This window comes from Nyctibius grandis, chromosome 8 (genome assembly GCF_013368605.1).
Source record: "Nyctibius grandis isolate bNycGra1 chromosome 8, bNycGra1.pri, whole genome shotgun sequence".
NCBI classification, from domain to species: Eukaryota; Metazoa; Chordata; class Aves; order Nyctibiiformes; family Nyctibiidae; genus Nyctibius; species Nyctibius grandis.
This window is the reverse complement of record NC_090665.1, coordinates 4,406,230-4,432,292: the sequence shown is the minus strand read 5'-3', so window position 1 is coordinate 4,432,292 and position 26,063 is coordinate 4,406,230. Positions and strand designations below refer to the sequence as shown.

Genomic DNA, 26,063 nt, shown 5'->3' with positions numbered 1-26,063 from the left:
CATCTCTGAAGGAGTCTGGGAGAGGAAGGGGAAGCTGGAGTCTGGGTAATACTGAGAAACCTACTGGGACTGCTTTGTGAAAGAAATGAACACTGTAAATCTGCATGAAGATCAGTCAATTTGAAACACTCATGTTTTTGATCTAAAGTTTTTAAGTGTAACTTCAAGAACTTCAGGAAGCTTCTTAAAGGCAAGGGAAAAGAATATGACTTTTTTTAACGTATCACTATTTCAAAGCAATTACAGTTTCTTCTTGGGTGTCTAACTTATAATTTTGAGCACTTCAATCCTCAAACGGAGAGCAAGGCAGTCCGTTTAATTAAGACAACAAATACAAACTCGAAATACATTTAGATAGAAGTCATACCAGCTTGTGGTACTGACTGCTATTAATTACCGGTGTATGTAGAATATTTGAATAACTAATTTTTAAGCCTCTTTGATGTAATTTTTCATTTAAGACCAGAATAATGCCTGTGAAAAACACAGATCAACGAGTTAGATATATTTAGAAAAAATTACTTTGGAGTATGTCTTTGACTTTTGCTTATTATTACTTCTAGTTTAGCTTGAGCCTTGGTGGTTGGTTTTTTCCTGTAACGAAACACACTAGTAGAGAGAACTCTAGTCATGCTAATTCTGAAATCTTACTGGTTAAGGATAAATGCCGTAAGACCTGCCTCACCTTTTTATGCATGACAGCGGCATTTGCGAGCCATTACCACAGACATACTCTGTGCCTGAATTTAGATCCACCATCGGCCTGAGCTCGGCTCTTGGAGAAGGCAGAGAGCAGCGAAGGCCGTGACACGCTGTTACCTCTTGGCTGCGGCCGGCACCCCAATAGAGAGTACGGCCAATGCCCTATGAAGAGAATAAATTCATCTGATGAAGAGTGTAAATAAATCAGGTGCCTGGTTATAAAAACAGGCTCTTTGGGGCTTTGCCTGCTCAGTACAAGACCCCTCACCCCCAGGAGCCAGGTGTCCCGCAGGCCCCGCTGGGCCCTAGCACGCCTTAGGAGGCCGGGCACCCCCAAACGCCACCGGCCTTGTCACCCCCTGCCCCGGCGGCTGCCCCAGGCCGTGCCACACCCGCCACGCGCCTTGTCCCACGCGGTGTCACCCACAGAATCACAGAATCAACCAGGTTGGAAGAGACCGCAGGGATCATCGAGTCCAACCCCACCCCGCCTCAGACCCCCCTGTCCCCTCACACGGGGACCGGGCGGGCACACAGACCCCGGTCGCCCCGTCCCTGCGGACCGGGCCCGGCCACCCCGGCCCCCGGCGCCCCCCGCACCGGGTCGGGGCGGTCTGGGCCGGGCGTGAGGAGAGGGGCGGGCGGAGGGAAGCGGAGCGCCCGGCGGGCCGGACGGACGCGGCGGGCACCCAATGCGCTCAGGCGCTGCCGCCCCGAAGGGAGGGGAGAGACCCGCGGTTGGGCCCAATGAGGCCGCGCCCGGAGCGGGACTTCCTTCGGGGATCCCGCGGCGGGGAGCTGCGGCGGAGCGGGGGTGACACGTAAGTGCGGGGCCGGGGAAGTTGCCTTTGTCCCTCTCAGGTGGCGGCGGCGGAGCCAGCGGCTGGGTGGGTCCCCGCGGCGGGGCCGGGCTGCAGGCGCCGCCTGAGGAGAGCAGGGAGCCGCCCCGCAGGCCGCGGGACCCAGCGCCGCTGCCGCGGGGACCCGGGGGCCGGGACAGTCAGCCGGGGGCCGCCCCCTCCGCCGCCGGAGGGCCGGGCAGCACCGGGCAGCCTGCGGCCGCAGCATGCGGCTGGGGCGCCCGCCCCGCGCCGCGCAGAGTCCCGCCGGCTCCGCTCCGACGCGCAGGGCCCGTACGCAGGGGGAAGCCGCCCGGGGCGTCGCGGCGGTGCCCAGGAGCTGAGGTGCCCGGCCGACCCCTCCCTCCCTCCGTCCCTCCCTCCTCCTCCGGCACGGACCCGGGGCCTCCGATGTCGCCGCCTCGTCGCCCGCCGCCTCCAGCTGCCCGCTGCTAAGCCGTGAGGGGCGGGGGCCCTCGGGACCCCGCCGGGGACATGGGCAACGGGATGTGCTCCCGAAAACAGAAGCGGATTTTCCAGACCCTGCTGCTCTTGACTGTGGTGTTCGGCTTCCTCTACGGGGCGATGCTCTACTACGAGCTGCAGGGCCAGCTGAGGAAGGCTGAGGCCACGGCGCTCAAGTACCAGCAGCATCAGGAATCCCTGTCAGCTCAGTTACAAGGTACTTACCTCGGCGGGAGCCTCTGCCACCCTTTCCTAAGGCTTGCAGAACACCCTTCTCCTCCTCCTCTTCCTCCTTGTCCTCTGGGAAGTCTGTCCAACCTCTCACAAAGTTTTGCTCCTTATGTGCTTTTTCCCCTTCTCTCCCCCCAGCCTGTGGGGTTTTGCTCTCTGACCGTGGTTAGGTTCCTAGCCCCACTGAAGTCAGTGTGAGGTTTTGTCACGGTCTCCTAGGGAGCTCTAATTCCCCCTCGCTCCCCCGCGTTTTATAGAGTGGCTCTTATTCCCAAAGGACTGCACATCACTGCAGTTCCTGGTGTAAATGGAAAAGTTAGGCATGCTGCCTGCAGCTTGTCTAACAGTACAGACCACGTCCAGTTCTGGGACTTCTGCGTGCGTCTGTGTTATCTTAGCAGTATTAATTTTATGCTGCTGAGAGAACATTCAACTGCAAAAATGCAAGGCTGCAGTTCCTGGGCAGCATAAACCTTACATAGCTCTAGGAGAGAGCGGGCTATTCTAATAAAGCATTTCTTTTACAGGGCAATTTGAAAGTAAAATTCAAATAAATTATTTGGATAAGGCTCTTCTATTACTTTTGGAATAACTTTGAATTTTTTGCCTTAAAGCTGCCACATAAATACAGATCCTTGTGCATCTTGGTTTAAGGGTGCACAAAATGTGGGCGTCCTGTACTTGAAGATGAAAAGATGCCGATGTCTGACATCTGCATGTCCAGAAATCAGAGGCAAAGCAGCAGATGTATACTTGAAGCATCGGTGCTCTAGGAAGTGCAAGACCTCAGCGCCTCTCTAATTGTCAAGTGCAAGATGATCAGGTTGGCATGTACAAAGTCCAGAGCCAACCTTCAAAACTCTTTCTAGAGTTTTATTTCTCAAAACCATATAAAACAAGAATAAGAGTGGTCTGCTCTAGCAGCTGTAGCAGTACTTAACTACAGGGTGAGCTTCAACCATGCTTTTCACTGTGGAAGCACACGTAAAAGCATGCGTGGGAGCGTACAATTTTTATGCAGAGAGCGAGGAACTGGGCTTATGCTGTTAGATTCTTATAGTGATTTGTTACTTGAATATGTTTAGCTACGATCTGTGACCATCATTACTTAGTATTTCAATCTCAGGCCATTTCCGGGTAATGCCATGGAAAAATTTGACAGAAACCTTCATTTTAGCCACGAAAAAGGTGTAAATGTTTGGCTGGGAGATGGGGATGTGGCAGATGGCTAAAGGGCTACTTTCGCTAGTCTGTATATTTGCCAACAGTGTTTGAAGAGGACACAGGAACATCTTGTTCTCAAGCTAAAATTCAACAAGTTAGCTTTTTCCGTTGCTTTGGCTATTCCAAAGGGGAGCATGCAACAAACTTTATTCTAACACAGAGGAGAGATTCTCTTAATCAGAGATATTGAGTCTGGACTGTGAGTTTAAACTTTCCGTGTCTGAAACATTATTTTGAGTAGCCATCATCTATCCAAGCAAGTTCACGGAAACAGCAGGCAACTAGGAGTTGATAAATGCGGTGACGATGCTGCATTTTATAGGAGTATTCTCTTACTTGTTTCATTGTATCAATCAGAAATGTAAAATATGGACCAGAATCTGAAAATATTAATGATTGATTGTCAGTGCAATAAATTCACATGGTTCTGGGACCCACGCCAATGTATCAAGCCTGTTAAGCAGACCTTACCTGTGCTTAGTATGGTAGCTGGAAACGTTTAAAAAAAAAAAAACCAAAACAAATTACTAGCAATTAAGTCACAGAATACGTGGAAAATCATAACGTAACGATAAAATTGGTTCTTTCCCTGTACATTTCATGACTCTTTCTGGGATGGCCTGCTGTGTATAACCACCTGGGTTTTTGCAGTAGCAGTTTATTAGTGAGGAGAACAGAGAATGCAGAACCTGTGCCTATGCCCAGCTCACAAGCACCACGCTAACGGGTGATAGACAACACCAAAACCATTTCTGAACCTTTCCTATTTAACTCTTTGGTATGGAACAGCAGGAAGGAATTTTCTTTAAACAGAGACTTTGAAACAACATAAAATGCTGACACAAAATCCTGTGTTTGCAGGTGCAGGATCTGGCTGCACTTTGAACTTTGATTTTGAATGGCCTGGATTTTAAATCAACAATGTTTCTGTTGCCAAAACCAAAAACTCTTAAGAATATCTAGGTTACACCTCTTTGCTGTCCTTAACAACACAAGAGATTATTCTTTGAGTTTATTCTTTTATGAGGACAACAAAATGTATCACTGCTAAAGCAGTGCAACTTATCTTTTCCATGCAGTGTAATCAGTTTCTCTACAGATGCTGGTCTAGAGATAACTTTGAGGCCTGAAGTATGATGGGAGCACTCTGAAATCTTTTAAGCAGGAACCAGTCAAAGGGCAAGGTCACTGGCATAGCATTGCCAGGAAGAAAAGAGGGTGCTGTATCAACAGTGGTTGATTTCTTAGTGTTTACAGCTCTCTTCTGGGTGATTAAATAAGAATTTAAAGCTCATTAAAAGCTCAGGAGAGAACTGGACCTTGGACTTCTACTTCCTGAACAAACATTTCGTCAGTAGGCTTATTGTTTTAAATTAAAAAAAAAAAGGCAACTTGTTAAAGTTGTGTTTTTGAGGCTCCTGAGGCTGTACTGTGCCAGGCTGGCTGTGCTTCTGGAAGGCCAACTGGATTGAAACGCTTGGATGACAGTGAAATACCACCTGTTTTCTGAATTTTGGTTGGGTTTTGTTGTGACTGCTGGGGCCTATAAAGACAGTTGCTTTCCTGATTGTACAGCGAGGAACACTGTTAGGGCTTCTGGGTGAAACTTGAGTCAGTTTGTGAAGTGCTTAAGGATCATAGGCAACTCCTAAGTTTACGTATAAGGTCACAGTTTTGAACCTGCATGCCTTTAGTCCGCCCAAAGTCTTAAGGATGCTCAGATGTAGCTTGGAGCGTAGCCTCCCTTCACTTCCTACTATCCCCTCTACTATTTTTCTATGTCTGCACAGTTTTTTAGGTTTTTCGTCTGTGTAGGTAATAAGAACCTCCTTCTTGGTACTTGCCAGTTCTTCATGCCTGAATGAGCAGTGCGTTCTGGTTTTGTTTGAAAAGCCAGGAGTCTTAGATTTTAATCTTTTTCATTGCCTTGTTTTGCTCAAACGCAGCATGTGAACCAGGCTGGATCTTCTGTACATGTGGGAAAGCACATGTACCAAAGCAGAATGTACAGGTCACTGTACAAAAGTGGTGCAGGAAGGGGTCTCAAAACCGTTTAGCCCATACACCTGATCTGAAGAGGGCTGCATACGACTGTTGTTGTAGGGAGTTCTGCTTTTTCTGGTGTTTGCAGCTTCAGGTGCTCAGCTGAGAAGTATTTGTGCCTCTTGAAGTAAGACCAGGATGTGATTGGAAGGATGGCAGACTTGGGGAACATGATAAGAATAACTGGTTTGGAGAGGCTGGGGTCTGAAGCTCACCCCCTTTAGACATCTTGCATTTTAGAAGATTTTGTATTTGAAAGCTGAACTTCTCACAAAAAAGAATGTCAAACTTCAGCATTTTTGTCTCTTTAACAAAAGTTCTGATGGGCTGGGAGAAAGTAGGGCTGCTTTTGTAACCCACAGAGGCAAAATTTAGAGATGATACAAAATCTCTTGGCTGCTAAGAAAACCCAAAGCCATTGTTATCTGTGAGCGCTTTCATAGATAAGCTGATCTTCGCAGTATGCTGATTAAAAATCTCATTCTCTGAGCATTATATGTTTGAAACATGAAGATAATCTTATTTAGTATTTCTTAAGCTGATAAAACCAAAACTTGTCACTCTTTGCCTCCTACAAAGATGTGTCAGACTAAGTCTTAAGCTATTGACCATATAGGAACAGGCCGCAGTTGCTAGAACAGGTATGCATTGACAGCTGTAGATGAACCTGATTGATTGTATCTTTGACTGCTTCAAGATTGAATGTATCTACAAGTGTCTTCTCATCCTCTGGGTATTAAGTAACCACTTGTGTGCTGTTTTAATCTGTTTAATCTGTTTTAATCCCTAATCCTAATAGTGACCTACATTTAGTGCCTTTTACTATCTTAATTTTCCTGTCCTTTCTCTTAGAGTCTTAACGTTATCTGATGGCTTCAGGCAACCCCTGTGCAGGCTGAGACCATACTGTAATCTGGGGAGCCAACCCGGCAGGGACTCTGAACTTGAGAGTTCAGCATTTGCCCTGCTGTAGACAAGATCTGGATTTCCTCAAAGCTATCTGATCCAGCGCTAGAAAGCACCAGCTGAAAAGCAAATGCAGAATTCCTCTGTGCCTGTTGTGCCATTTGTCCTAAACCGAGGCCCCTCCTTGGAGGTGACCTGCTAGAAGTTGATTGGATCTATAGCAGCTCTAGCAGCTCTATGTATGGAGACTTGCATAAAGCATCACAATACTGGATCATAGTTCTGTGTAACTTTAGTGGTTAATATTTCTTCTGTCTGTCAGCATGCTAACGTTGATTGTGGTTTGTTGCTATCTGAGATGTGAAAGATCTGTGGTAGCATGGTTATAGTAGAGGTTAGTTCCCCGTGTGCAGTTGGCATGGAGGTACAGTACTGCATGAAACAGCAAATATAACAAACATCCCTAATGCTGCTACCATTATGGTATCCTGTCCTCCCATTCTGAAATGGCGTGCTTTGGTTTCTGACCGCATCTAGAATCTGCCTTTTGTACTTCCATCCTCATTTTCCCCTGGGTATTTAATATTCTACATACTTAAAAACACATTAAACATTTGAAATTAGTTGTGCAAACTTGTAGCATGGAAGATCTATATGCTATAAAGGTACATTCATACATGCATTTGTATGTCCATATATGTATGTATAAAATGTATATTTAGATAGATATATGTCGGTTTTGCAGCTCAACCTGAAGATTTCAGGTTATCTGGAATTATCCAGATTTCTTCATAATCCGAGGACAGAAATGGTGCTAGAGCTTTGTTCGGTTCAGTTAACTCGGGGAGCTGGTTTGTTGCTTCTAGGTCCATCCATAGCAAGTAGGAGTCCCAGCAGCTGAATTCTATCACTGGAAAGATAAATTGAGCAAATACCCAGATTTATATCTTTTTCATTCCTTTAATCCATGCCCGAATGCTCTTAAATCACTTTCCTTGTAGACATAATACTTCCAGGGTAAGTTTCTACCAGTGTTGCAATGTTACGTCTACACCCAAGTTGGAATCTGGGCTGAAGATCACAGAGCACGTAGTCTGAAGGAATGCTAGGCGGCATGAGGTAAGAGGGTGGTTTTTTCCCCTGGGTTTTATTGTTGCCCCCAGTTTAATATTGGACCTGGTAGCTAACAGACTCGTGCAAGATGGAACCAATATCCTGAAACTGTTTGTTACCGGTGATGTAACAAATCAGTTTGAAGCTTGTGAATGATTGATCTGTCTGGGTTTGTGAACACTTGGGAGCTGAGAGAAGAGGAGGGATGCAAGATGGGTGGATGCTTTGGCGAGTTTGCGTTCTGGCTTCTTCGACAGTCGTCTTCTGTCACATATTCCGAGCAGCAAAGGTTTGACAGCAGCTTCAACAAAGCTTGTGATGTTTTAGGTGATGCATCACCTAAAACATCACAAGCTTTGTTGGAGGGAGACCAGTAGAGAAGCCGAGGATGAAAGAGCCACGATCACGATCTGACAATTGTAGCTGGAAACTGAAATCCTCTAGTCAACAGCATGGTTTGTGATATCTGTCTGTGCTAAGCACACACTGTGGGGAGAGTTTTAGGGTGGTTGAGACTTTGCAGTTGTACTGGCAAAACTTTAAAGTTAGTATCTGGAGTGGTTCAGTTAAGATTGTTGCTTTACTGTTAAAACCAAAGCCTAAACAACGGGGTGGAGTTACTTCCTTACTTCCTACGTGAGCAAAACTGAATCTCCAGTCTTAAATATGATGTTCCAAACACATTGTCTCATCGGGCTGGTTGTTTTGGCTGGGCAGGGTCCAGGCTTGTCAGCCTGTGTATCTGGGTGGGGCAACCTTCTGAGTAAGGTTTCCACCCGCAGTGAGATATGAGTATGCATTGTAGCATCTCTTGTGCAGCGGTGAGGATATTGCCAGCAATTTGTGGCTGATCTAGTTCACTTTGCTCATTTTGGAATAGGATCCTTGCATACACGAAGTAACTAAATCTGTCCTGCTAAAAGTCAGGTGCTGTTTTGAAGTTTAATGGTAATGAAAGCTAAATAATTCAGATTACTGAAAAAAATTAACTCTGCAGAACAACTAATTACGGCAGAATCTTAGATGGGTGATTTTTTCTTGGGATTTTTAGGATTCAGGGGCATGAATTTGTAGTCATGTTGGAGCCTGAGGCAAGCACTTATGGAATTCAGCCTGTTTGGATGCTGTTCCTTGTTTAAAGAAGGGTCTTCTGAGCTGGGTGCGATTCTGATCTTTTTCTGGTGATCTAGCATAAACCAAACTTTACGAGATTTCCTACTATGTATCTTTAATTAAGAAATAAAAGAAACTGCAATTACTTTACCTCTTCCTCTACACTTTTTTTCCCCCCTAAGGTAGCTGAAATTAGCCTAGTATCTTACTTTCCTGAGGTGACTCAGATCCCCGAGTTTGGCAGCCATTTCCAGGGCTTAGTTGCAGAGATGTTGAGGAATTTGCTCAAGTCCCATTCTCCAATTGTAGTTTCTTTTTGGAGTATTGACTAAGTTAGAGGAACAGGTTTATTTTAATTGATAGATTGTTTTTGGTGCAGGATCTTTGAAAGCAATAGATGTTACTGCTTTCTCCTCATGCAATTGAAATCAGCCGTAGGTCTACGACAAACACTACAAAACCCCTGAATATGAAGATCCAGATGTTAAATACAAACTTATCTCTTAAAATTATTAATATTCTGAGCAACATAAATGACTAGAGCATTAAGTCAAAGCAGTGGTTATTTTTAAGCCCAACTGCCACTGCATGGCTTAGTTTGCCAGGAGGAATTCTGCTCTTTTGCAGTGACTGGCTGTAATTTGACAAAGCTATTGCTTGATCGTTCTTCATGTCAGTGAATTGAAAAGTGTAGGAGTTTATTTTAAAGTAAATGCAATTGTGGTACTGCACACAGTGCTAGCTGTGGTTTTCAGGGAACAACATGAGCGCAGTCCATTTGCCTCTATGCAAAATTGTTCCATAATTAAGCCAGAAAAATGCTTGTTTTTCAGACACAATCAGTTTCACATTACTTGGCTTCTATTTCTGTCCTTTTTATATAAATTCAAAACAGAAAACTTCAAGGGCATCAAATATTCAAGGACATCAATATTTTGTTCAATGTATTCTAAATACATGGTTTCTGTAATGTTGTTTTCTTGCACTATACTTAAAACACAGTTTTCCTAGTATTTATTGTGGGAATACTTCCATTGTTTCTTAGAGGTTTGCAAAGTCACTGAAATATCTGTTTATTGCTAAACTCTCAATTGAGAACCTTTGAAATAGGTGGAGTGTATACTGTGAGCAGTATGGGTTGTGCTGTGGTAGGGAATCCTGATCCTTGTCCAGGAGCTACCCACAGCTTGATAATCTGTTTCTGATAAGATTATCACTGGTGATATAGTGGATCTCCTTGTTTGAAGTCAGATTTACTGACTTAATCATATCCAGAGCTGGAAGCTTGGGGAGCAGGTCTTACTACACTAATAACGTGTTCTCCCAGCATGAAACATTAGCATCAGATGGGTCAAGAAATCTCTTCTGAGATAAAAATTTTTGTTATTGTAATTGGACTAGAAAATCTACCCTACATCTCATATTGAAGGGATTCTTCCTTGGCTCATGGAAATGCTTTACTCTCAGCAGAAAAGCTATTTGCATGGGTTTGCATTTTAAATGGTTCTGTCTGCAGTGACAAGAATTGGAAATTAACTGTATTTTTATAACAAGTCTATGTTCGACAAACCTTCATAGTGTTACTAGAAAAGTGCCAGTGTGGGTTACCACACACTGCTGGTTCAGTTCAACTCTGCCACAGTCTGAGAGAAAATAACATTGAATGTTGCCAAGACTACGGAAATCTGCTGGTTTTAAAGGAAAGGTGTTACTGTAAGCTCAGAGAAAGATTGCAGAACTGCATCAGAAACAATAACATTGAAATTAATAAAATTTCTTGCATCGCGTGTATTGAAATCCCAATGTAATCTTAATTTTCCAATACATAAGATGGTGGGAGCTAGGGCATTTTAGACTCTGGAGTCATGCTTCTGACAGACCAAAATACCAAAGTAACAGTTGCAAAATTGCTGATAATGTAGAATAGGAAATACTTTCTTTTAAATATACAATAATGGCTTATTTTGCTTAATAATAGTTTTGCTGCTTAGAGGTGCAAAGCAAAGATAAGAACAATAAACATGACTGTTAAATAAGCTTGCTTTCATCACAGCGCTTGACTCCGGTGTTGCAATTAACGTTCAGCGATGGTCAAAGTGGTGTAATCTTCTGAGAACCCATAGAGCATCGCCCCCCACCCTCCGCCTTTTCCTCCATCGTTTCTGTATGAGAAAAATCTTAAATCAAGGACTTGATTTAATTGGGATCACTTCAAGGACTGTTATGTATTTCCTTGCTGAAGGCGAGAGGTGGTTTAAGCAGCTGTGGTGTTACCGGTTCTGTTTGTGGGCTTTGAGGCTGGATCACCTCTCTGTGGATTCGGGTTGTTCTTTGTTCATCCATGTAGGTTGGAATAGTGCATATTAGCCATTAGATGACAATGTTTTTCCCCCTTTTTTGTACTGTTCTATTAAATATAACATAGAAACAAAGTTCAATTATTTGTGGAAAGATCAGTACAAAATTAAGAACGTCACAAGTAATTTTTTCATAGGGTGAGTGCCATGTCGGTGCCTCACACCAGTAGGAATTTACCAGATTCCTTATATAGGTTTCACTCCCCTGGCTAGGAAACCTGTACTAGAAAACATAGGTTTTCTAGTATAAAACCATTTTAAACATGTTTGACAATGTTTTTATTTCTTTGAGATTCTTGCTCAGACATCTATCCAGGCTGGTGGTGAAGCAGGAGAAATCCCCTGCTGCAGTAACAAAAGCCTTGTAGTCTGGACTCTTGCCTAGGAAGTTCCCAACTGGTGGGAATAATTTACATTTATGGGCGATAAACTCCTGTATGTACTAAAAAAAAAATCTGACCTGCAACCTACTTCCCAAAAGAGCAAGTGAGAAAATATGGAAGCTGTGCTTTCTTCATAGTTCTTTTCTTTATCAAAATCTTCATTGTGTTGCACATTATTGGCTTTTATCAGAGAAGAACATTGCTGAACCAACCAGTAAATGAACTAGAAGGGGAGGCGTGTAGGAGGAAGTTTTTCTTAGCCCTTTTTGGCCATCTGAAGGGCTATTTTAAGCCATTGCCAGCTTTGTTCCAGTAATTCAAAGGTCAGCATGCAGAAGGTAGCAGTGAGGATGCACTGCCTGAGAGGGGTGCAGAGACATGGCTTCGAAGTGCAGGGTGAAGATGGGAAAGCCGAAGCTCAGCACAGATGCAGTTAGCTCTGAAAGGTACAGAGCACCGCGGTCCCGAAAACCCAGACTGCTGCATTCTCTTTCTTCTTTCCTCCTGCCCTTACCATGGGTTTGCTGGGCAGGGTTCCCCCCCACCCACTCAATAAAACTCCCTAGGAGGAGCTGAGGAAGGTGCGCTTGCAGGCAAAGTGGTGAAATGGAAGATGTTACCTCTGAATCCGTTTGTGGTTTAGTCTGTTTGCCAAAAAGCCTCTTTCCACCCCTGATTGCGTGGGAGGGGAAACCATTATGGATTTCCATTTCTCTCCTGAGTTGCTATCCTACAGCCCCTGTGCCTTTTGCGATGTAATTTGGCACTCACAATCTTTGGTGCCCAGATAAAACTGTAGCGCTGCCATTTTTCTTTCCCTGGAAGCTTACTGGTGACTTTGTGAATATTTATTACATGCTTGTTTTGTTGCAGAGGATATTGATGTGTTAGTTCGTCTTGACTGATGTCCTTGACTTTAGAAGATAAATAGGAAAGCAGAGATAGGTGACAAGGATTGATTAACAATCCGGCTTCTAAGCCAAAATGTAAACACTTGTAGATAAGCCAGTAGCTAAAGAGCCTGCAGAATGCACCTTGGTGGAATTAAGAACACGGTTTAAGGTGCAAGAGGAGTTTTCTGTGGCTGTCAAGATACAAATCTTTATTTGATGCTTCCTGTTGAAAGCTTATGTTCATGAACGGTTTACTTCTCAGAAAATGAGTTTCCTGGTTTTGAAGGAAAAATCCATTAATACAAATTAATAATTCTTTAAAAGAGTGCAAATTACAGTTTGGACAGTGAAAAGTACTTGTGTTAAACTGAGTTTGAGCAAATATAATTGTCTGTTTGCGGGATTTTTAATTAATATCTTTCCTTTGCTGCAGACTTGGTAGGCCACTTCGGGTAATGATCCTTCAGTCCAGTGAGTGGTGAGGAAAGGGTGAATGGGGACTGATGTGCCCCATCGCTTGTGAGAGACATCTGAAACCAGATGTTCAAAACACAAGCCTGAACGAACTGCTGCTTTACGGGCAGCTAAGTGGTGGTACTCTCTGCCAGAGGATATTGGGTGTCCTAAATACACACGGATGCAACAAACAATTAGACAAATTCATAAATGTAAAATCCATTTTGGAATGGCCCACGCAAAGGACCCGCAGGCGCCTTGGATAGTCCTTGGGAGTCATAAATTGCTGGGAGACACTGCCAAAGAAATACTGCAAACTCATTGTGTGTGTTCTGTATTAGGCATCTGCTCAGGTCAGGTCCTGAGCGATGGCACGGTTGGTCTGTTGGACCATTGATATCACCAAGAGTAGTTGTCATACCGTAAAGTTCTAGAAATAAGGTTGTCTCTGCTTTCTGTGATCAAACCTGGAGTAGTCAGTCTCCTGCCGTGCCACCCAGCATTCCAGGTCACTGCCAGTCATCACTGCTGCTCTCTGAAAGTCTGTACAGGCCAGCACTGCCACCAGAAGAAATTGTTACATGCCCTGTCCCCAACTGCTAGGTCCTGCTGTCCCATCACCCAGAGCAGTGAGAGTGAAGGGAAGGCCAGTGCCAGATCAAGCAGCAGAACCACCTCTTCTGGTAGCCGTGTTGGCTCAGAGGGCTTGCAGAGTTTGGCAAAGATGTCGGAGCATCTTCCCAAAACACCACGTGCAGTTTTCTGTAGCCAGTGGCCCCGCTGGCAGGCTCAGCAGCACACGCGTGACACGCTGCAGGACTACCCTTACCTGGTCTGCTGAGGACGTTGCGGGTTGTACTGTGAGTGGTGCCCCTAAAACCTCAGCTTGTTGCTTTTTGCCTGAAGCCCTGTACACAGAGCACTTCTTCATTCATCTGTAGACTGTTGCATCTAAAGAAAATGTATAAATGGATTTAAAACCCAGTGGAGATTACATTTTACTCTCAAACTGAAATGATTTCCTGGTGAGCACGCTCTGATACCCTAACCTTACAGAGAAGCATCCAGTTTAGCTTTATACTTCAGCTATCCTAGCTCTTCAGGTGATTTCTTTTGTTCTTCCTGCCTTATCCCCTTAACTAAGGGGTGAAAAAACACCCTCAAAAAACCCCAGTTTCTCCTCAGATGATGTGGATATTCCATGCAAGTACAGAGTGCTTTAGCGTATGTACACCCTGCTGTTGGCTTGTGCTTACTGAGAAACTGAGGACGTGATACCTGAGCATTTCTTTGTGCAGTCTTGGGTCAGCAGCACTGTGGTGTGAAGGATCTGGGCTTTACAAAAAAGGAGGCCACAGAAAACTGAGTTGTCCCAAGTTTTTGGAAGAATTTAGGAATGGATCTCAGGTTCTCCATGTCTGAGACTAAGCAGCCTGCCTGGTGTAGTACTGCGCCTTCCTGAGCCGTCCTGCTCTCGTGCATCAGTTCCCTCCTTGTGGCAGTTTGTTTGGTGCAAGGATTTGCCCTGGCGGTGAGGATGTCCTGTCCCGTTCCCTTGTCTCTTTCCAAACAAGGCAGGAGAGAAAGAAAGCGTGGGAAAATGTGTACCTGCATGCCTAAGAGGGAAAGATGATTTGGTAGCTTTCGTGTAGATCCACCATAGCTGACTGTCTCCATGAAGAAATCCCTTCCATGGTTATCCTAATCTGTGTTTGTGCAATGGCCGTAACCCAGAATCGAGGTCAAGAAAGCATGAAAAAAGAAAAACATTACTGTCCCAAACGATAGGAGCAGTCCTCTATCCTATGACCTCATTCCACTTGTATTTTCCTGGTGCATTCTGTGCCAATGCTCTCTGGGTGTGCTGGGGTTGGGCAGAGTTTTTTGTACATATTACTGTTAAAATGAATTGTGTACAAAATTTCTCTTTTCAGTTGTCTATGAGCACAGGTCAAGATTAGAAAAGTCATTACAAAAGGAAAGGCTTGAACATAAGAAAGCGAAAGAAGGTAAGAACATGCTTTGCACTTTGACATTTAAGATAACTGGAATATTTTAGAAAGTAACTTTGGATGTATTTAGTGCAAATTTCAATGAGTTACCAACGTATATCGAATTAGCAGGGCCACCTTAGCAGATCTGTGGTGGTCTTTTTAGTCCATCTTTTTTAATTTATTTTTTTAATTTATTTTTATCATCTAATGTTTTTTAAAAAGCAGACATCTTTTTAGTACTGTTTACAGATCACTGCAACGTGGCATGGTATACACAATGTGTCTATATCATTGTACATAAAAGTGACAGGTATGTGGAGTATGGGTGTGTGTAAATCCTGTTCCAGCACGCTGAAGATTTAAAATTTGTACCAAAAACACAGGATCTTTTCCAGCATTCCGTGAAATCAGACTCTGAATCAGTACTTTTACACATGCTTAAGGGTAAACACATGCTTACATACCTTTTTCTGATTAAAACTAAGTTCTAGGTGTGTGTGAGGGGGAAATGTTGGCACACATTGTATTTCTTATGCGTCTGCCATCTATGAAACTTCAGCAGAATGCAGTCCTCTGAGTTTTCTCCGAGCCTTTTGTTCTAAACTCACTACAATTTTCAGAGTAAAGCCTGTATTCTTCCTCAAACTGAGGACTCAGCCGCTGAATTAAAACAACTACTTCAGCAAAGATGAAGAACATGTAAGAAATTATCCTTAGTGTGCAGTTCTGGGTAGCTTTCTGGTGCCATCTAGTGTAGAGCTGTCCCGTTGCTGTGCAAAGGTGAGTGGGTGTTTGTGAATCCTGAAAAGAGGAGCAAGGAACAAAAGGGGAAATTTTTGTTTTATTTAAACTTAGCCTAGACTTTCACACTTCTTAAAGTACTTATTTGTTTATCCTAATACAAGAATACACCATTTATAAATGTCCTTTTTCTTTTGCATGGTGCTACTGGGCCTCTAGTGAGAGAGTTCATGTAACAGATTTAATTACCCATCTGTAGTCTTGAGCCTGTACCCCCTATATCGTAGAACCACAGACTGGTTTGGGTTGGAAGGGACCTTAGAGATCATCTAGTTCCAACCCCCTGCCACAGGCAGGGACACCTTCCACTGGACCAGGTTGCTCCAAGCCCCATCCAACCTGGCCTTGAACACTGCCAGGGAGGGGGCAACCACAACTTATATATCTTGCACTAAGATATGAAACTTCTTAATGAAAATATTTCGCCAAAATTCGGGCATTTTGTTAAACTCTCCATAGTTTTTCTGAAGATCTTTTGGAAAATTATATCTGCATAACTATTCAGCTCTTAAGAGAATTTATGTATGCAACAGTTACGTTATTTAAGTTCAGATTCTAATCTTCCTGGGTTTTTTACCAATATTTTCTCTTTTATGTTGTAGATTTTCTTGTTTATAAACTAGAAGCACAGGAAACACTAAATAAAGGAAGGGTAAGTCGTCATTCCTGGTACAAGTTTGTAACAGTTGATGCTATTTGAGTTGCAAGAAAAAGGGAATGCTTTGCAATTATAACTGTTCAAAGAGATCTCGCAAAAGACTAATTGAATGAGCGCTCGCTTAGTCAATGTCTACTCTGCATGCGTAAGTGCTTTGCAATTCCTAATTATTTGAGCTGTAATAGGAGATCCTAATATCTTTCCCGAAAATTAGTTTAGAAAATATCCTTCTGTTTATATTATGGTAGTTCAAATGTAATGTTGCCATTTTTAAGGGGAAGGAGGAATAATAAATTAGAAATCTTTTTGTAGCTTAGTCCGCAGGGAAAAGGACAGTGGCAACTTTCTAACACATGGTCTTTGAACTGGAAAGTATAAAAACATCAAGAAACTTTGTTTTACATACCAAGTGCCAGAAGGAAAGCTGTATCTGGCAGAGGGCCCAGAGACCTGCAGAGAACTCTTTATACGAGTAAATTAGGATTTTTTGGCTACTTCATGTTGAAACTGGGGAGCAGTTTGTGAGCTGAGTAACCTAAGTTAAAATACATTGCTGCTGCAAAGTGTATGTGCTTGCTGTGTCCCAAAGCAAGTGGAGAGATTAATTTGTTTCCTGGGAGTTATGTCCCTTGGCTTGTGACTCCTAAATAACTGCGTGTACAGAGGTTAGAGGAATGTGTCGTCGTGTTTAACGCCAGTGTTTTTGTTTCACAGCAAGACTCAAACAGCCGATACAGCGCCCTGAGTGTACAACACCAGATGTTGAAGGTGGGTAACGGAGATGTCCAGTTTCACAGGACACTGGCGTTCTGCTGTGTCAGGGACATGCGGCCTCACTGGCTTCTGGAAATTCAGTACAGAATGTCAGTACATCGACGGTGCCTTCCTCTTACAACAGTACCATTAAAAGACGCTTTACTGCACTTTTTCCTAGTCAGGCTTTCCAGTGGGTGATTTAACCTTATCAAATGCAATTACTTGTACGGAATGCTGACTTATCAGACTGTACGTAGTTTGGCATGTGAGGCATTTCTTAACCACATTCAGCAGCTCCCAGTGGGACAGTGCAACTGCAGGGTGAGGTGACGTAGCCCTAGAACAGGAGGCTACTTATCACAGAGATCAGTTTGTGTTTGAGAGGAGCTGAAATATGCATGCTTTGAATAATAAACTCCTTGTTATGAATGCTTCCTATTCATCTGCACTGACTTAACAAATTGCCAAAGACAATATTAGCCAGATATGCAGATACAGAACTGTTCCAGTGTCCAACTTGGTGTTTGCAGAGTCAACATGAAGAACTAAAGAAACAGCATGCTGACCTTGAGGAAGATCACCGAAAACAAGGAGAAGAGTTTAGCAGAACATTCAGTGATCACAAGGAGCGATACTTACAGCTGCAGCAGGAGAAAGAGCAGGAGATCTCTAAGCTGAAGGGTATGTGCAGCCTGTATCTGGCTGCCTGTATCAAAATGTGTATTTGTTGTCGTGTCTTGTGTGATGTGAGGCAGAAAGGCATCATCTCTGTTCTCACTAACAGGTCATTCATGCATCTTATGCCTCCTGATAGGTTGCATTTTACTGATGATTTTCTGGGGCCTCTTTCTGATATCTACTCATATGTGTGCTTTGTGTTTCTGTCTAGATTAGAGACACAGCTGTGTAAGAAACACAGCGCTTAAAAGCCCATCAAGTGTGAGTGGCTGGTTTATTCAGTCGTTCATTTTTAGTTCTAAGACTTGTATAAACCTGGAAAAATTGATTTACCTCTTTGCTCTTTTTTTTTTTTTTTTTTGTAAGTGGAAGGCAATCTAAGAATGTTTGCCACTTCCGTCAGGTTTAATTGTGCCTCTTTATGAAGTGACTTTATATACATTTTAGACCTCATTTTCTCTATATGTATCAGCTTCTCTGGAACATGTTGCACCTGTATACTTGGATGATGAAGTATTCATTTTTTACCCTTGGCATCCAGTTTCCTATTAAAGAGATTCTTTGCAGTTTGCAGACCTGTTCAATCCTAACTACACAGTTGCACAGAACAAAAGGACGGGGCTGTCCCCACCAAGGGCCTTCAGCCACTCTCTGCCATGTGTCACTAACACGAGTTAGTTTTGGAGCTGTCTGCAGTTTTGTCTGCACTGTGTTTTGCAGGCAGAGGCCGTGTTTATTAGTTCTGCCTTGGCACCACCCCAGTGAAGTCATACAGCTAGCTCTTGGACTGAGCTGGATTGCAGCCTGGCAGCTTGGAGTGTGGGAAGAGCTTGCCTGTGTCTGCTTGCAATATTCCACATCAACATAGTGTAAGAAGTGGGAAGAGAAGCCCCTCTCCCTGGTCCCAGACCGTAAAGCTTTTTAAGTATGCTGGCCATCTGGGCACCTCTTCCAAAAGAATAGCTTAGTCCTACGACATAAAATTCTCACTCACCAGATGCAGTGTGGGGGAAGAGAGGAGGGTGGCTTCCTCTCTGCATTTTAAAGATTCAGATTACCATAATGAATTTTGCTGTCTGCAGTCCCCAGCATGACCAGTGGTGCATAATTCCAGTTGCAAACTGGGTGTGCTAATATAAAACTCAACCAAATTTACAATTTTCCGCTTGAAATAGCGGTGGGGAGAGATGTAACTTAAAGAAGCCGTGCAATTACTCCATTTTTACTATAGCAGTTGTGTAGGATTTTATGTAGCTTGTGTTATAGTCTTAATTTTGGTGCTTAATCTAGTATTATAAATGTGACCAGGTTTAAATTCTGTATGTCATTTCTTTTAAACAGAATCCCTGTATAACTTACGGGAGGAGAACAGACAGTTGAGAAAAGCTCACCAAGACATTCACACCCAGCTACAAGATGTCAAGGTAGGGTTTGGTTTGAGGAGAACTTTCAAGACCATTAAGAAAAAGAACAATGTTCCCAAGTTTTAACAAGCCAGAAATGGGCTATGCTGAAGACTTGTAGTTTCTGTTATGTGGCAAAAAAGAGAGGAATATGGCTGAACTGGATTTCTTGTGTTTTGCCACTGCACTTTAGGTACGTGCTCATTTGGGAAAACAAAAAAAAAAAAAAAGAATTGGAAGAGAAATATTTAGTATAGAAATTGGAATTGGAAATTTGACTTTGTAAGTTAAGAATTGTGTTTTGGCAAACTGAGTTTGCTGAAGTGAATGCTTTCCAGCTCTGTTTTTTTTTTTTTTTTTAAACGTTCATCCACATCTACTCCAACTTTTAACTTTATTTTAGTTACAGAAATTTTGGCCTCCAAAATTTTGTTTCCTGGCATGCTCGCTTTCTCTGTGTGCTTAATATGCATTCCATGTTAAATAAATAAATGCTGTCATTCCAGCTCAGGATTTTCTTTTTGAAATAAATTGAATTATCTTCCTAGTTCACAATCCCCCAGGCTACCTAATTTACCTTTAGAATGAGCTTTATGTGAAACATGTCATGTTCTTCTTTTTGTGTAGCAACAGCATAAGAACTTACTCTCCCAACACAACCAGCTTGTAGTGACATTGGAAGACCACAAGAGTGCACTAGCTGCTGCACAGGTCAGAAAGGAAAGCAGCTTCTGCGAGCTCTAACCCTCCTAAAACTCGTTTCTCCTAGTTCAGCTGACTGTAATGTTGTGCATGTAGCCTTTCGCATGGGGAATTTGCAGGTAGCACCATGCTGCGCGCTGCAGGGACGTGCATGAGGTAAAGGGTTGCTCTTAAGAAGACGCTGCAACAAATCATAGGGCTGTGGGAAAATAAAAAGCTGTATTATAGGCCCAAGAGTGCATGTATTACTGATAAGAAGAGTATCTGCTTCCCCGAGAGCTGTCGAATACCTTCCTTTCTCTGTCTTCTCTGATAGAACTTCTGTTTGTTTAACATCCTACACTTTGACACTCACGTGTATCATTATAAAGACCTGGATGCTGGTATACCCTAAAGTCTCTTTTTGTGTGTGACTGGAAGGTTTATATAGCAATATACATCAGTGCAACAGAGGTAGAGTATATATGGAGGAATGTAAACTCCAGGTGGAACTCAAATTGGTTAAAAAGCAGCAGCAGCATTGCCTGTCTTAAATGGCATTTTCAAGCGAACTACCCATGAAGCACAAGCTTTGCCAGACTATTGCAGATTCAGTCAGCTGTGCCAGTACAAGCTGTGTAGGCCACAGGGAATCTGAAAGTAGGAGTAACGCTGGAGCAGAGGAAGGCTATTGCTGAAAGATCAGAGGGGAAAGCAATGAGGCAGTGTGAAGTTATTTTTATTCCTGACTAATTTTCTTCATTTAAGTATTTTCATGGTCCACAAAATCATTAGCAGCACTAAAAGCATTACATTTTTTTTTTCCCCAGTTCTGCTTGTTGTGCATGTCAATATGTGTAGATATTCAAAAAACAGGGAAAGGCCAGGAAAGTCCCTCACAGACTAAATATATGAAGAATCTTAATTTCCAGTACTGAAATATTCTGGCAGCTAATTTTAAGCTCTTCTCCCACTGGCCACGTTAGCTACTTGGTATGTATTAGCTAACATCTGGAATTCCACAAGGGCAGATGCAGGGTCTGATTTAAGGTTCGCCAAATCCAAAGGGAAGCTCCATATCCTTCTCCTGGCTTTGATTCAGTTCTTTAATTAGAAAACCTGTGACACACAAAGCCTTTCTATCTGCAATCAGAATGTGGCATTTCTCACATGGAGAACCTTTCCTTCAACAGAAGGGTCTTGCACATTCTTTCAGAACAGAAGGTGTTTAGCACCGTTGCACAGTTCCTCCTGCAAACCCGCTACAGAGAGTTCACAAGGGATTATTGCTTAGAAACACAGCTCAATAAATGATCCCTCTATTCCTAGGTGTATTCTACACATTAAATATCAGTAGTCAATACTGCACTAATGAATTTGTGACCTGAATCTTTAAAGCATTGTAATTTTTGTACTTTTCCATAGCTTCAACAGCCAGACAGATTCATTATATTTTTTTATAAACCCTGTCTTTCTGCCAGTATAAATGCCTCTTAGGCTCTGGCCTTGAATCACAATGTTCAGCTTAGAATGACTCGTGGAATGGAGTACTTGAATTCTGATCTGGATCTGGACGTGCACTGTTTAAATATCCTGGAATATTAGTCCCTCTGCATGGTCAGTGAGTGAGGAAAGAAAAAAAAAAAAATCAGAGACCTGCATATTAGTCTTATGTTAAGTAAATACTATTTTTTCCTCTAAAATTTCTTACTGGACTCTCCAACAGTGAATCAGGAAACAGAAGTATCCCTCTGGAATGACAAGAGTAATTACTGTGCATTCTGCTTTGCTTTTAGGCCCGTCTGTTTTATGGGATGCCATAGTCTTTTGAAGATGCTTCGAGGTGCGTCTAGCTTCGGAGCTGTTACGCATTGCATCATGTCAATCTGTAGCACTGTGGATATTGTTTTGTATGAGCGTTTTGCATTGTACATCAATGCATCAGGCCTGTCTGCTGTACTATTGATTGCTATGATACCACAGAAGGACATGCAGTCACCGAGTGTAAACTGTAGCCACTTTTTAACTTCAATTTTAAAAAGGATTATGAAATGCACCTCTGACTTCAAACCGGGTAGTAAAACACCCACCACCTCCACTGCAGCAACAGAGAAACCCTCTCGTGGGGCAGCACCTTTTGTACATGCAGCTGGTCAGCTTTTATAAATCCTGCCCATGTCAGAAGTTTTACTTTATGAGACAGTCTTTCTTATACATCTGCTGTATAGGCAGGGACTGGTGTACCAACCAGTCTGGATTCTCATACTGGACTTTAAAGCTTTTTGAAAGTATCCTGATCTTGTACAAAGTTGAACAGCAAATCAAATTACAACATTTTACTGTTGCATTTCAGGAAGACTTTAGAAATTCCCATTTTTCTCTTTTTTTTCTTTTTTCTTGCTCTTCGCCAAAGGTGTGCTGTGACTCTGCCTCAGTTCTCTATGTTGGCTCTTGTCTTGTGTAACACCTGTCTCAATGTTGAGGATTTGGCATTTTCCTGACATGTATATATACTTTCAAACTACTGTTTCTGAAAGAACTGCACTTCTTTCTACCAGTAAAGAAGTGTGGTGCTCTCAATTTCCCTCGCTTTAGTCTGCCAAGAAAACTGCATCATCCCCTTTTGACAATTCTCCTGCTTGGCATGAATAAAACAAATCTTCGTCTTTGTCCCACCGATATTTTTCTAATATACTTTGTGTGCATGCGCACTTTGGCTGAGAAGATTGTCGTGAGTCAATGTTGCCTACTGCGTGGAAATAACCAATTTTAAAAGCTCCTGTCCCTTCTCCTCCCTGGTATTTGCTCTGATGTGAATATCGAGTCTCTCTACCATATGTCTTGCCAGCAAGTTCACTCCAAGGTGACTATATTTTATTAAGAAATTGATTTGGACGCACTATAATTAATGTGTTGTCTTTAGTCCCAGGTGGAGGAATACAAACAGTTGAAGGACACACTCAACAAAATGCCAGGCTTCCGGCACCCTGAGAAGTTAGAACGACCAAACGAGCAGGCAGAGGCACGAGCACCGTCTCCCCACAGCGACCTCCCGGTGCCCCGCGAAGCTGTGGCTGAAGAGCATCAGGAGGTATAAAGTACTGACTGGCTCCAGACGCTGTGGGAAATGGTTCTTATTGAGCAAAACACTAGCTACGTGCTTAACTTCCATTTGAAGCGTATGTTTAATTGTACATGTTTGTCAGTTCTTGAGTAGTAAGGAACAGTTTAATCTTATTGAGTAGTAGAAAAATATATTCATGATGACCTTTTCTCCCATGACTGTAAATGCATGTAAAACTGGCTTATGTAAGCTGTTTCAAGAAGTTGCTAAAAATCTTAATTTTTTGAATAATAAGCGGTCTCTCAAATTTTAGATATCTCATGTTACAGAAAAGCTTTAACATGTTCTGAAGAATTTGTCTTTTCATGTGTTTTATAAAGTCTCAGTGGCACACTTAAAGTCAGTATATTTAAAAGAGCCACACTATCTGCTGTTCAGAAAGAAAAAAAGCGAAGTTGTGGGTAAAGTCTAGAAGTTACAATATCAGATGTGGTTCTATGTTACAAGAGTTCTTGGCCAGCAGAACCTACAGGAGATAAAATACAAACCTTCCTTGGTAGATACAGAATTGTAATAGGGTTTTTTTTGTTTCACTTCAGTTACAATGAGGCTTAACCTACTTTATGATGCAATTGTACAACACTTTGTGTAGCTGTAGCCAAGAATCAGGTATTGGTACCGTTTGGCAGGAGGGGTAGCTTGTTCCAAAGCAGGCATCTGGCTCTCCTGCCTACAGCTTTGCTACCGCAGGCTGGAATAAAGGCATCCCTGTCTGGTCCTTGGCTCTCTTGAAAATATGAAATCCATGATATCTTGTGCACACATAATCTTGTGTGTGTTTTGCAGAATGAGAAGCCAAAAGGGAGAGAAGAAATAAATACCCAGGAAAAAGAAGACAGAGCTGAGCCTTTTCATCTGCAAAGAAGGGCTAATGAGGGCCAGCATGCCAAAGAACTAAATATTCAGGAGCAACAAGAAGCTGGAGAGGATGATGAGCAACATGTTGATCAAGTTGAAGAGGAACGCAAAAAAGAACTTGAAGAGGAAGAAATGGAGCAGGCAGGTCAGCCTGAGCGCTTAGAGGAGGAACAGGATCAAGTACCGGAAGAGAATGAGTGGAAAAAACAGGAACAGAAAGAAGAAGAAACCAACATGTTGGGTGATCATCTTCGTTCAGAGGTATGGAGCTCTGCTCTTTTCTACGAATTGATTGATTTGCTGTTTAAATGGAGGTGTCTCTTACCACTGCAGGCCCTGTATTGTACTCGCCTATTTCTAGGTAAAATCAGCATCATATTTTTAGAAAGTTTGGGATTCAGAGCACTTGCTGTTTTTTACATAAAATTTTCATATTTATAGAAAATTTGGGATTCAAAGCACTTGGATGCATAGGATTCAGGCTGGACTTCAGCACACACATACTGCAGAGCTCGCCAAATGCAGCTTCATGAACGTTAATTCTGCTGATGAAAAGCAACAAATGGAAAAAAAAGAGCAGACAGGTCGAATCCCATCTCCTACGTTAAATTTGAGGCCTGTGGTAGCTGATGGGAAGAAGATAGCTGATGAGAACGAGATTTATCTTCAGCTCTTTGGAGAGCTCTCCCGCCTTACTAATTTGATGCATCTCAGCAAATTGCAGTGTGTTTCCTTGTCAGATATACCTGCCTTCTGTAAACACATTTCCATCTAAACGTTCGCTGTCGTTTGACGGGAAATTTTAACTGCATGATGAACATGACTGAAATAGCCAGGGGAAATCAGTGTGCAGCAATGGCAGGTCTTGCTCTATGCAGCTCTAAATAAAACAAGCAAATCCCGTATCTCCAGTGGAAAATATATTTTACTGATCTCACCTTAGGCTCTGTAAACGCTTACTTTCTTAGCAGATGAATCCTGTAACTCCAGTGTGATGAGAAGCCATTGTTGAAGAGGGGCAGTGGATTAGAACAGCAGCAATAGGTTAAGGTGTGAAACTGGAGTTAGTTTAAGTTACTGCTGGCTGTAAAAAACGTGCAATGTCTCATTTAAGGCTCAAAGCAGCCCCTACTGAAATGACCACTTAAATCAATGGAAACATATTTGCTGTCTTAATTGGCAGCCATCAAAACTTGCTTTTACTGGTAATACGTTGGAGGGTTTTATTATGATTGATGAAAAGCATGGCTTCACCCAGCCCATTATCTCCTCATCCTTCCCCATGTCCTCCACAAACACCCCAACACTTCCAGTCTGTGTTCAAAAAAAATAATTAAACTTTAAGCAGAGACAGGAAAACTTAAAATAACTTTGCTGTAATTCTGCCAGTTCCACATAGCATCTGCATAATTTTCCCTCGTCACAAGTTTCTGCATGTTTGTTTCTGATCATTGAAATTATGATTAATCTATGACTAACACGTTTCTTTGACAGATAATGTCAACAAAAGCTGTAACACAAAGACATAAGCCAGCTTATGAACAACAACTAGAGCAGCAACATCTTGCAGCCCAAAGAGCAGAGGAAGCCTATCAGCTACGAGAACATCAGGAATCACTGCACCAGCAGAGACTGCGAGGACAGCTACTACAGCAGCAGCAGCTGCAAGAAAAAGAGCTTCAGCTGCAGAAACAGGCAGAACAAGGAGAAAAACTCTATAAAAACCAGCTAAGGTTAAATTCTTTTACATGAGTTTGTCATGGTCTGTGCTCTGGGTTTTATGGCTTCCACCATACCGCCTTTGGAAAGAGGGTGGTTTAATGCTGTAAACTTAGACTGCCCAGAAACTAAATTCATTGAGCCTCATCTTCTTTCCAAGGGTAAAACCCTAAAATAGCAATCAATCAGATTTTTTTCCATCCTTTTTTTTTTTTTCTCGTTTTACTATGGAAGCCTCTGAAGTCTGGAGTAATGAGTGCGTGTTGCCATGCACACCCTTGGAGGAGGTTAGGGGCTTCTGGCGTACAACACGCCTTGTCTTAAAATGAGTAATTATTTTCTGCTATTATGATCTTGTAGTACTGAGGAGCTCCAGTCTCAGGTATGTGTTAAGGTACCTAAGCTAAAGTTCCTCTTAAATGTGAGATGCTATTTTTAAGTAATTTCCTGAAGACTTTCTGGCCGAGAGCAACTAGTGTTATTTGCATTGTAGAGACAAAAGCGTGATTTCAGGAGAAACCAACACCCTGTTAAGTGTCATAAAGTTATTGTGAATGCAGTTATATTTATGGTATTGTACCTTCTACATGCCTTTCACCCTCCCTGTCGTATTTCCTTATGCTTCTGCTTAGTTTAAAATTGTCAGTGACAATTTTATCTTTTGGA

The 26,063-nt window shown here is 42.7% G+C and overlaps 1 protein-coding gene across 2 annotated transcripts in view; it reads left to right on the top strand.

Moving 5' to 3' along the window:
* The first annotated feature begins 1,777 nt into the window (after positions 1 to 1,777).
* The window catches only part of GOLIM4 (golgi integral membrane protein 4), a 30,332-nt gene continuing 6,046 nt past the window's right edge, over positions 1,778 to 26,063 (top strand). Inside the window, exons 1-10 of one of the 2 annotated variants that reach the window (XM_068406197.1) lie at positions 1,778 to 2,223; positions 14,660 to 14,734; positions 16,123 to 16,172; positions 16,893 to 16,946; positions 17,465 to 17,615; positions 18,954 to 19,036; positions 19,643 to 19,726; positions 22,620 to 22,787; positions 23,607 to 23,939; positions 25,173 to 25,411. In XM_068406197.1, the coding sequence (XP_068262298.1) occupies positions 2,037 to 2,223; positions 14,660 to 14,734; positions 16,123 to 16,172; positions 16,893 to 16,946; positions 17,465 to 17,615; positions 18,954 to 19,036; positions 19,643 to 19,726; positions 22,620 to 22,787; positions 23,607 to 23,939; positions 25,173 to 25,411 (1,424 nt within the window). In that variant the 5' untranslated portion in view covers positions 1,778 to 2,036. The remainder of the gene's footprint in view (positions 2,224 to 14,659; positions 14,735 to 16,122; positions 16,173 to 16,892; positions 16,947 to 17,464; positions 17,616 to 18,953; positions 19,037 to 19,642; positions 19,727 to 22,619; positions 22,788 to 23,606; positions 23,940 to 25,172; positions 25,412 to 26,063) is intronic. The other variant, XM_068406198.1, reaches the window with a different exon arrangement.